Source organism: Lepidochelys olivacea, assembly GCF_965140295.1.
Source record: "Lepidochelys olivacea isolate rLepOli2 genome assembly, chromosome: 16".
Classification (NCBI taxonomy): Eukaryota; Metazoa; Chordata; order Testudines; family Cheloniidae; genus Lepidochelys; species Lepidochelys olivacea.
In genome coordinates, this window is record NC_140426.1 from 22,928,869 (window position 1) to 22,941,247 (window position 12,379).

A 12,379-nucleotide genomic window follows, 5' to 3' on the forward strand; every position below is an offset into this window, starting at 1 on the left:
TATCCTGTTGGAGCCTTCCACATTACAACTCTCCCACCATCTCTGTCGAAATGGCCGTCCTTCCAGGATGTAATTCCTAGCCGGACAATGATTCTCCTTAAACCACCTGGAGGGTCAACACTTTTCAGTCCTCCATCCCAACCTGCAAGCTGAGTGCAGCCTCTGCAGCATCCCTAGTCCGCAGGCTAAGAGATCACAGAGTCTACAGCTAGAGAACTGAACTACATTTTGAGAACTTTCAACGCAAATCAAAACAGTTACTGCAGCTTTAGCAATGATAGAGGTATGACAGTTCTTATATATCCTGCTACTGCTTTTGGCTTAGGAGTTTTATCATGAACTTTTACAATTAAAAAGACGATGATAAGATGTGTACCAGCTAAGCTATCTGTATAGATCAGCAACTATCTTCCCATCCCTTTAACTCCACCCAGCTACGCTGTTTCTGCCTTCAGCCACACAGTGTACTATATATCAGCTAGTGTATTGTCCTTAGGCCACCCCCATCAGCACAACCTACTGTACTGTGGTGCACACACAAAAAGGATGGAATCAAAGGCACTGGGATAATTTTTTAGAATAAAGAATTAGTTACGGGTCTGATATAAGGTTGCCCTCTTGTAAGAAATTCTAAGCAGGAAGTGAGAAATGCATTTAAATTAGAGTGATAGCAACCTGCATGGACCTGGCACAGTAATCAAAGAAAACAAATGATCAGTTACCATTGGGGCAGGGAAGTTTTTGTTGGGTTTTGTTTTTTAACCTGGACTGACTTTAGAGAGACACATCTGGTGGGGGGTCTTCATTTTATATGTATTGAAAGGTCCTCAATTACAACAGTGATAAGCATAATGTAAACATATAAACAAAATTAAATATGCCTGAAGAGTCCTAAATGCTACAGATAAGAGAGAGATTTCAGAATGAATTTACAATGTAGTCACTGCATTGGGCTCTGCCTGGGATCCACAGATACCGTTGATTTGGAAAGTTAGTAGATTCCAAGGCCAGAGGGGACCATTGTGATGATCGAGTGTGACCTCCTGTATAAGGCAGGCCATAGAACTTCCCCAAAATAAAGTTAAAGCTCATGGCATCTAGTATAAATATTGTCTGAATAAAATCTGCTATACAAACTTGCTAATTTATTGGCCAATTTTGAATTAAGTTAAAAAAAAATCTAAATTCTGGATCTTTCTGTGGTTTTCTGGCTGCATTTCTTATCCTCTTCACACTAAGGTGTGCTGGTAGGAAGGGGAGCTAGAGCATGGCAAGAAGTGCTGCCCTCCCCCCAACTGAAATGTGCACACACAGTTTCTCTCTTTCTCGTAACACCGCGTAAGGATGGTCAAATACACCCTCCTGTTTTTCCAGCAAATGCATCATGGAACATTACACTGCAGTTGAAAAGTTAGCAAAGTCAGAAAAATGAAACATTCTCCGGCTACATAACTTTAACGAAACAAGGAGGAAATATTTAATCAGACAGCTGTGAAAGCTGTGGAATATTCTAGATACGATTATAAAACCCTTATTTTGTTTTAAGCCAAATAAATCTTCTTACTTGGTACTCGTTACTGGATAACCTCCGTTTACATTTCTGGCATGCGGTCATGTTATTAACACATCCATTCTCCAAATGATCTGCAAGTTTCTTTCTCATCACCATTTGTCCACAGCCAGTATGGCAAGGGATTAAAGCATATTCACATAGGCTCTGATGGTCCTGAAAGTTGAAAGTTATAAACCAAGATGTAACCCTGCACAGATACGTGTGTCTACAAATGTCCTCCATTCTGCCTGCATGAATCTTCTTTGCACCATGTGCCCTCTGTGAATAGGCAAATTCCCCACCCCATTGTCTGACACACAGAACTGGGAGTGTGATTCCCGGCTTAAGCTGATGTACTCGTACTAGTTCTTATTGAGCTAGTGCACTAAAAATAGAGGTGTAGCCACGGTATCAGGGGTGGCAGCAGCACAGGCTAGACACCCCCAGCACAAACCTCACCCGGACCCCTTGGATCCCTACTCAGGGCAGCTAGTCCATGGCCACCACTCCCCACTGCCCGTGCTACTATGGCGACACTAATACTGTAGCTTGCATGAGTGTGTCCAGCTCCATAGTCACAGCCAGGTTAATGTCCAAAACTCACCTCGTTCCTGGGGCTTTGTTTTATTCTTAATTTAAAACAACACACACAAAGTTGAGTGTGAGCTCTCTCCTGAGCTGGCTTTTAAGGGTCTTCCTTTGTCTCAGCACCAGCCTATCTCCTTGCCTTAGAGACTCCCTGACTTTTATCTTCTCTGGTCAGAGAGCAAATGAGCAATAATCAGATCAAACTGTTCTGGATGGCAAGATGAGCCAGCAGAATATCCCTATCCCTCTATGCAGGGTACATGAAAGGACATCCTGTCACAGCCTCCAGTACACAACTTGGTCATGGTTCGTAACGGCGTTCAAAAGAATTCTTAAATTGAGTTTATTTATCACTATTTGCACTTCTCTCAGCTCATACAATGAAAATCAATGAAGTCTATTTAATTGTTGTCTATAGGGGAATATTTAATTGTTTACAAAATATAATGGAAACATTTCTACTGTCCTGAAGTTCTGTAAAAACTTATTTTACAAAAATCTAAATTTTGAGGCCAAATGTGATCAACAGCGTCCCTTTAACATTACCCTGATTATAACACCTCACTGCAACAATCGCAATGCATGGAGGAAAAGGGTGCAGAGTAGAAGATTTACGTCTACAATATAAATAGTTTGAACTACTGGAACTTTCAGTAATTATAATGGAGAATAACAATAATTTATAAGGGGCCTTGTGCCAAGGTCTCTATAAAATCCTGTAATGCTGCTCAGCTTTAAAACAATCGAGTGTTTTTTAATTTACAATCAACCTGGTTTAATTGTCTAAATCAAAAACTTTTTAGAGCCAGATCCTCCTCTGATGTAAATCAGTGTAGCTTTATTGATGTCAAAGGAACTATGCTGATTTCTACCAACAGAGAATCTGGCCCTAAATGTTCCATACTTATACAAAACGTTTATTGTCTAGACATTATGGCCCAGTCCGATAAGGTACCAGTGACTCCAGAGGAAGTTGGCACACTCAACACATCCCTAGATGTGCTCAGCACCTCACGGAATTGGGCCTTACACCTTATTTTCCTGATACTTCATCAAGCGTTGAAGCAGGAGTAAAACTAGTTTATTACAGTCTCTTTCACTGAGGCTCTCACACTGACCATGTCACAAATGATTTTTTTTTTTTAAAGCAAGATAACTGTTCCAGCAGTGAACTCAGAAATGTCAATTTTAATCACATGCCTTGTTTTCAAATTCATTTTTCGGTGTATTCGTGCTGAGAGAGGTCCTGGCACCTTTTGAACTCTCAGAACTATGGCACTGAGCAAAACGGGGTAGAGTTTTCTTTAAAGGAGAACAGACAAATGGAAAATGTGTGCAAAATTAGCAAATAAAGGAAAGATATGACAGCAGCATCTCTGCAGCTCCTCATATACAGAGACTGACTGCACACCACATTCCACTTCTAAACTGGATGGAAAGAGGCCGTTAGCTACAGCTCCATTTAACTACGAAGCCCTCTTTTGTCCTCAAGATTATGCAGAGAGGGTCAGCCCCCTCTGTGCTATTTACATATTGGCTTGAATTTTCTTTTATGATTGTTGTACATGTAGCAGATTCTGAAACACTGTCTGTCTATTTCACCTTTATCATTTCACATGAGTATTTAAAGAAAGACTGTAACATTCAAAATAAACAGGAGTCAGACAGCTATGTTTTTCTTTCTAAGTCTATTTTCTGTTTCCCTTGTTGTGCCAATATCCCCATAAGCATTGCCTCCCAAATATTACTCTGGGAGATTTATTTTTCTTACAAAAACATAGGAAGCACATTGCTCCTAATAATAGTTTGGAGATCAGGGTATTATGGGCTTCATTGAGGGTTACTTACAAGGTCCTTGCCCATAATGTTATACTCAAACCTACTGGAAAACCTACAGCTGACACACGCATTTTTAGAGAGACAAGGTGGGTGGAGTCATGTCTTTTGTTGGACCAACTTCTGTTGGGGAGAGAGATAAGCTTTCAAGCCACACAGAACTCTTCTTCAGATCTGCAAAACTCATTCAGAGTGTGACTGCCAAACACAAGGTGGAACATATTGTTTAGCGTAAGTAGTTAACACATATTTCAAGGGACCATTCCAGGTGAATGTATTACCTCACCCACTTTGTCTCTCTAATGTCCTGGAACAGACACCGCTACACAAACACACACACATGCATTTTTATAATGTACGCTTCACCATCATTCAAAACATGTTGGGTCTGATCTAAACCCCATTGACATCAATGGGAAATTTTCACTGACTTTCATTCATCACTGGATCAAATCCTCAGTGGGTATAAATTACTATAACTCTTTTGAGCTTCAATGAAGCTTCACTGACTTACACCAGCTAAAGAGCTTGCTTCATTCTCTTTGTGACCCCAATACAGGTCTCAAGCATGTGCTTAAGACACACACATTTATTCATGTACGTAAGTGCTTTGCTGAATAAGGATGGACTGCAGAATCGGGTCCTAAATCCCCATGTTTTTCTAACATCACAGGAACATGCCTCCCTGACACAACGTTCATCCCCACTAGCAAAACCCCACTGCACACTTATGAGACACAATATGGAAGATGAAACTGTCATCTTTAAACTTACTTCAAAATTTTTCATGATACCAGACCAACTGCATCCACGGGTCCCACAGTGCACTTTGAATTCAGAAATCTCTTTATTAATGGCAGCATCACTGAAAGCCTGGAAATTAACAACAAGATGGGCAGTCAAACACTGGTCAATAAAATGATCCAAACAGCAGCTATAAGATGGGAACAGGCTGGAACTTTATACCTTCATAAACCTTGATTTTTTTTCTTTTACGTTTAATCTTCTGCAAAAATATTATTTAGTTTAACGAGTATATAGGAAAAGCCCAAAGGATTGTGAAATTCTATTATTTGTTTCTTATAGCTCAAAAATTAAATGATTTGAGGTGATTTTAATTTATTAAAAATAAAAATGTGCCCTTCCCAGTGAAAACTTTCAGTATAAAGTTTTTTCTTACTCAGAAACCTGAAAACAGGTGTATGCAAAGAATGTGCTGATCGAACCTTAACTATAGAGGGCCCTGCCTCATGCCACTCTAATGTATGCATTTAATTATTGGGGTCATTAACACCTCTTTTACCTGCTGCAGAGAGGATTTAAGACTCAACCTGAATGAGGAGCAGGAGGGGGTACACCCTCTCAAACTCAGGCTGTTTCCATTTAGTTTGCCTAGTGTCCTAGAGAAATCCAAACCATACACATGCATTTTTTCCAGCACTATACAGTATTTTCTTGCATTAACTGTGAAGAACCATGCAATAAATAAATAAAACATGAATCATTGCAGCCTTTTAATATCACATCTTGCACAAGCAAAATAGCCACAGTAGAACAGAGTAGCTCAGTGGTTTGAGCATTAGCCTGCTCAACCCAGGGTTGTGAGTTCAATGCTTGAGGGGGCCATTTAGGAATCTGGGGCAAAAATTGGGGATGAGTCCTGCTTTGAGCAGGGGGTTGGACTAGATGACCTCCTGAGGTCCCTTCCAACCCTGAGATTCTATGAAAGAGTTTCAACAAGTATTAGGAACACAATGCCTGGAAGACTGCAGATTCCCCACAGATCAAAATGTGGAAAATCCAGGGAAGGGAGTGCACAAATGAAACAGCTCATCACTGTACTGAGAATAATAAGAGGCTTTCCCTGCTTTCTAGAAAAAAATTACTCCTGTCAGCCTACAACCTCACTAAGAGACAGAGAAGGAAAAGTGGCACCAGTTCATCTACTTCTTCCCTCTTGATCACTATTTTCAAACAGGTTTCAGAGTAGCAGCCGTGTTAGTCTGTATTCGCAAAAAGAAAAGGAGGACTTGTGGCACCTTAGAGACTAACCAATTTATTAGAGCATAAGCTTTCGTGAGCTACAGCTCACTTCCTCTATGGTGTCCAGGTTTAATTAACCCAAGAACAGGGCCTTCACCTCTTCCCTTTGGAAAGATCCTTAGAAAACAATATAGCAATAACAAAGTGCTAACCTGTGCATTATCCATGAGCCCAGGGAACAAAATTATTTGCTCATTTGGTACACCAATTAGAAGCAAAAAGTCACCAGTTCAAAATGAACTGAAGAGATCTGGGCTGTAAGACTGAAATGTCAAGAAACTGTGGAAAAGGGAAAATACTGAGGGGCTCATCCCTTATACTGTAGCAATTGGTTTTCATGCTGTAATTGTACTGTCCAAGCTGTGTTATAACCCGTTTTTAAAAAACACGGTCCTTACACAACGTCTTTTTAGACTGGTTATAAGACAGGTATCATTACAAAAGAGGGAATATTGAAGTCAGCACCAGAATAGCAAGAGATAGCTAGCATAGCAAGAATAGTGCAAGAATAGTGAAAGAGATATTCTGGAAGAATAAATATCTGATGAGAAAGGACATAAATCTGAAGACTACATTCCAACTCTTAAGAACTTACAGGTACATTTGGTCTGTGTGATGGTCTGTGTTAAATTACGGCTGTGAAACATGGACATTCAAACAATCAATGATAAACTACAATCCTTTGAATTATGGTGAAAATTCTGAAAATATAATGGATAGCTCACGTAACCGAAAAAAAGTATTGGAGATTACTTGAACTCATCAAACACCAGTTAGAGATTTTATTAAAAGAAAGATTTGATTTGCAGGGCACATTTTAAGAGGTTCAGTGGGCAATGCATGTTTACAGGCACTGGAAGAGAAAGCTGACCGCAGAAGAACATGAGGCAGAAAAAGATGACCTGGGATGGATGAGGTGGTAACCTGGGTAGATCAAAAGGTCTAGTCACCTACAATACGATTAGCAGAGGATCCTACAGAATGGGCTACCATGGCTGCAAACCTCCAGTAATGGAGATGCCATGTAAGAAGAAGATAAGATGGTTTAGTTCTGTCTATACAGGTCAAACCAATGTTAAAGAACTATAGTCAATTTCATCGAATAGTAACAATTACTGTTGTAAGAAGAGCAAGAGTACTTGTGGCACCTTAGAGACTGTTCTTTTTGCGGATACAGACTAACACAGCTGCTACTCTGAAACCCGAATTACTGTTGTGAGACTGGTTTCAGAGTAGCAGCCGTGTTAGTCTGTATTCGCAAAAAGAAAAGGAGGACTTGTGGCACCTTAGAGACTAACCAATTTATTAGAGCATAAGCTTTCGTGAGCTACAGCTCATTTCCTCAGATGCATATCGTGGAAACTGCAGCAGGCTTTATATATACACAGAGAATATGAAACAATACCTATTCCCACCCCACTGTCCTGCTGGTAATAGCTTATCTAAAGTGATTTCCAGCACAAATCCAGGTTTTCTCACCCTCCACCCCCCCACACAAATTCACTCTCCTGCTGGTGATAGCCCATCCAAAGTGACAACTCTTTACACAATGTGCATGACAATCAAGCTGGGCTATTTCCTGCATAAATCCAGGTTCTCACATCCCCCCACCCCCATACACACACAAACTCACTCTCCTGCTGGTAATAGCTCATCCAAACTGACCACTCTTCAAGTTAAAATCCAAGTTAAACCAGAACATCTGGGGGGGGGGGGGGTAGGAAAAAACAAGAGGAAACAGGCTACCTTGCATAATGACTTAGCCACTCCAAGTCTCTATTTAAGCCTAAATTAATAGTATCCAATTTGCAAATGAATTCCAATTCAGCAGTTTCTCGCTGGAGTCTGGATTTGAAGTTTTTTTGTTTTAAGATAGCGACCTTCATGTCTGTGATCGCGTGACCAGAGAGATTGAAGTGTTCTCCGACTGGTTTATGAATGTTACAATTCTTGACATCTGATTTGTGTCCATTTATTCTTTTACGTAGAGACTGTCCAGTTTGACCAATGTACATGGCAGAGGGGCATTGCTGGCACATGATGGCATATATCACATTGGTGGATGTGCAGGTGAACGAGCCTCTGATAGTGTGGCTGATGTTATTAGGCCCTGTGATGGTGTCCCCTGAATAGATATGTGGGCACAGTTGGCAACGGGCTTTGTTGCAAGGATAAGTTCCTGGGTTAGTGGTTCTGTTGTGTGGTATGTGGTTGTTGGTGAGTATTTGCTTCAGGTTGCGGGGCTGTCTGTAGGCAAGGACTGGCCTGTCTCCCAAGATTTGTGAGAGTGTTGGGTCATCCTTTAGTTGTGAGACTCATTTACATATAGATCTTTGTAATGATTAATATACCAGCAATGCATTGTCAGAAGTTGAAAACATCCTTAAAATATCAGTAAACCGTAAAATTATTTGAGTCCTTTCATTTTAGAAAAAAAATCCATTTATATTATTTTACATATAAAGTATTTTTAGACTGCAATCATATTCAGTTCCTTTTTCTCTTTGCAGACTCTTCACCTTATCCAGCAAGCTTCCCTAAAAGGCAAACACTGACAGCGTTAATCTCTGAGCTGCAGGTAGAGACCCATTATCAGCTTTCATGGTCTTTTTGTTGTGGAGGGGAAGGGGAACTATTTATAAGCTTGAAACAAAAATCTGAAATGGTTCCTGTTCCGACATCCCTTTTCACTAATGCAGTTGATTTATGACACTTTGATGATGATGATGATGATGATGATATAACTGGCAAAGTAGGACCCAATCCTGCAACCACTGCTCATGCATGTACCTCATTCAAGTAAATGAGACTATTCACTTGAGTAAGGCTGCAGAATCGGGTTCCAAGCTTGTTAATATTGCTCAATGGCACATCGTCTAGAGAATTATTTTCTGCCTCTGCTTCCACTTATAACTTCTGCAAAGGAGTAGAGAGATATTTTCTTGCTTCCTCTGATGTTTCAGTTCCTTGGGCAAAATTACATCAAGACTAGCTAGCACCCCTGGGTCTAGCATTTTTACAGATGGGTATTGTGGAGCATCAGGAATTTTTGTGACTTAGCCAGGGTCAGTCAGTCAGTCAACAGTAGACCTAGAAACAGAACTCAGAAATTGTAACTCTTAGTTACTTGCTCTAGAACATTTACACTAAAAATCTTTATGCTTCAAGGCATAAAATGACCACTAGCTGGGGTTGGAAGGAATTCTCCCTTTTGGAAAAGAGCAGTGCAATTAGGCTTATGATGGGTGTTTTACACTTTGTCTCTGAAGCATATAGCATTAGCTGTGGTTGGAAACAGGATTCCAGACTTAATGGAAGACGGATGCTTTCTGGCATGGCTGTTCCATGTCTCTTGGATGAACAGTGTCCTCATAACTGTAATTATCTGATTAATTAGTTATATTTTCTTTGGTAGACTATTGGTTATATTATTACTGAACCTTGCAATGTCAGGCTTTTATAAAGACAAACCAAACTTTATAAATGGGGGGAAATGAGTGGATTTAATCAGTACAAGCAACCTTTCAACAACTTCCTCCTTGAAAATGACATTAATTAGTTAACAAATAGTCACAGTCTTTTAAATATTCAGGAGTTCCAGTAAGGCAAAAAAAATCATTTATCGGGATATAGGGATTTTTGCATTTTGTTGAACAAACAGATTTCATGCTGTTTGTTTTGACCTTACTTGTCTGGTATATGTTCTTACACGTACATGTATTTAAGCAAGAGAAGCAGTCTGTGCTTGGGTCTGTGTTGCATTGATGTCATAAATTGTCCTGTAGTGGTATGGAAATCAGCCATTGCTTGGAAACAGAACTAAAAATAAAAGCCTCAGTGGAATCTATTCCATGAAAAAAAAAAACTAGAAAAACGAGAACACTTGTACCTTTGTCTGTACATTTAAAAATAGATGCTTACTGGACAGTTTTCAGTCTGCTTGTAATACATAATCCAGTCTATATTTTATAAAAAGATGATAGTTTGCAAACTGTATGTCCAAGTTCTTAAGAACATAGTTTTTCAATAGTAACACTTACCATTTATAGTGTTTTTCATTTTCAAAGCATTTTACATTGACTAATAAACCATCAAACCACACCCAAAGATACATAAATACGAGTATCCCCATTTTACTTGCACAAGGGCACTGATCAAGTTATTGTCAAAAATGAAGTCAGAATTCAAGAGTTCCTGGCTCCCAGTCCCATACTCAGCCCTCTAGGCCATGCCACCCTCAACAGAAGTTCTATATACAAGCTGTAGTTGCATATATTTAAAGCAATCGTCTGAATTGCACAGGTGTGAATGAGTGCAGAATTTGGCCCCAGTTGCTTAATGTAGATTTTAATTCAATATTACAGTACAGTGCAATTCAATATAGTTACTTCTCTGAATCAACCAGCACTGGCTACTGAAGTCTTTCAGTCTAGTGCATAGCTGGAAAATGACCAAAACCAAAGAAAAGAAAAAGCAGGTTAACAACCCCACTGTGGATTTTTTACTACGTCAAAAAAAAAAAAAAACAACAACAAAAAACACAACTTCAGAATTTCCTGGCATTACAGAACAGATTATTATAAATGTATCTAACTTCAGAGGGACAGTCCTGGTGACACATGGGTTTCTCTAATGGCATGTGTGTCCTTTGTGCTTTCTGTTTCACTCTCACATTTGTTAATCATTATGGACACAGCTCAAGTAAAGAAGCTGTGAGTGAAAGAACTGCAAAGAGCAGGGGGTTCTCACCTCTTCTTTTTCCACCCAGGCCACTCCCTCAAATGATCATTCACTTGAACCACTAGCTCTCGCCCCCCAGAACATCAATGGAAAGTCTTTCAACAGCAACACCAACACAGAACTTCCCCACCCTCACAAAAGGGCCTGATCCAGAGCCCAATGAAGTAAATGAAAAGATTCCCATTGACATCACGGGGCTTTGAATCAAGTCCAAGGAGAGAGAAACAGTATCCTCTCTCTCTATTTCATTATATTATGGTTAACCATCTCTTCTCTATCATTCTGGCCAACTGACAGCAATAATGTTCAGACCCTTAAATTGCACTAAATCTTTGGTTTGACTCTAATTCCGCAGCAAAAGCTCTTAATTGCCTTGACAGCTCTTTCATCTCAAGCATTCACATTTATGAAAACCAAATATATTGAAAAGCGAATAAAACTATTCACTAAGGGTGGAGGGCGCTGTGGAGGGGGATACCACAAGGCCAAAATACCCACCATATTCTGCATAAGGGATAACTTCCTTCTTAAGAGAAGGAAAGTCAGGCCTGAAGCAACCTGCCCCAGACCCGAATATACCTCAGAACTTGGAGGAAGTTCTGATCCAGAGCCAAATGTCACAGTTGTTCTCTTTTCTGCAATGAGTCCAAACCAAAATCCTGGACTTATTCTATGGGTCACGCTCAGCAGGTTCAAGGGGCAGGGTCCTGGCTGCGCCCGGCCTCCCACAATGGGGTCCCAGCGGGTCGTTGGGGTAGGATCCTGGCTGCTCCCCAGCCCCCCTGTAGCAGGGTCTGGAGTCCAGGCAGCCGGCTGCCGCCCAGCCCACAGGTCTCAGAATCTGGGCAGCTGGCTGGCAGCAGGGCTCAGGGTCTGGGCAGCCATCTACTGCCCAGCCCCCTGCGGCAGGGTCTGGGCAGCTGGCTGCTTCCCGGCCCACACACCAGGGCTCAGGGTCCTGGTACGGTCTGGGGATAAGGTCCTGGATGCCCCACAGCCTCTGTGGCGAGGTCCGGGATCCAGGCAGCCGGCTACCGCCTGGCACCATACAGTGGGGTCCGGGGTCCTGGTGGGGTCCACGGTCAGGGTCCTGGCTGCCCCCTACCCCAGCACGGTGGGGGTCGGGGTCAGAGTCTCCATGCAGCAGGGTCCAGGGTCGGGGTCCCTGCCCCCCGCCGCATGCCCAGCTCTCCGCACTTGGCCCCACTCTGTGGAGGGGTCTCTGGGTGGAGGGCACTGAGCATAGGGTTTGTGCAGGGGTTTAGGTGGGGGGCAATGTGTTTCTCAACCTGTGGCCCAGCTAACACTAAATAGGTTGAGAACCACTAGACTAAACCAAAATCTTAAGAGGGAAAACTCTTATTGCTGTGGGAAATCCCCGCAAGATACTGTTCAGGCTTGTGTCCCCATTTTATATAAAGTCAAATTTTATTAAAAAGTAACCTATCCTATCATCTTACTTATTCCATAAATCTCTTAACCATCTGATATACCTGTCACATTGGAAAACGCCTTTTATGGTTTAACAGTTGGGAGACAAAGTGAAGGGGAAAAGAAAAAGCAGTAATATTAAAATCTCAGGGGTATATATAACTTTAAAAATACATAGGCTATTGGATG

At 41.2% G+C, this 12,379-nt stretch overlaps 1 protein-coding gene across 1 annotated transcript in view; it reads right to left on the bottom strand.

Annotated features, from left to right (window-relative positions):
- TRAF1 (TNF receptor associated factor 1) overlaps positions 1–12,379 on the bottom strand; it is a 58,126-nt gene that overhangs the window by 15,736 nt on the left and 30,011 nt on the right. Inside the window, exons 6-7 of the mRNA XM_084650430.1 lie at positions 4,751–4,849; positions 1,565–1,726 (exon numbers count right to left, since the gene is read on the bottom strand). Coding sequence (XP_084506556.1) covers positions 1,565–1,726; positions 4,751–4,849 — 261 coding nt within the window. The remainder of the gene's footprint in view (positions 1–1,564; positions 1,727–4,750; positions 4,850–12,379) is intronic.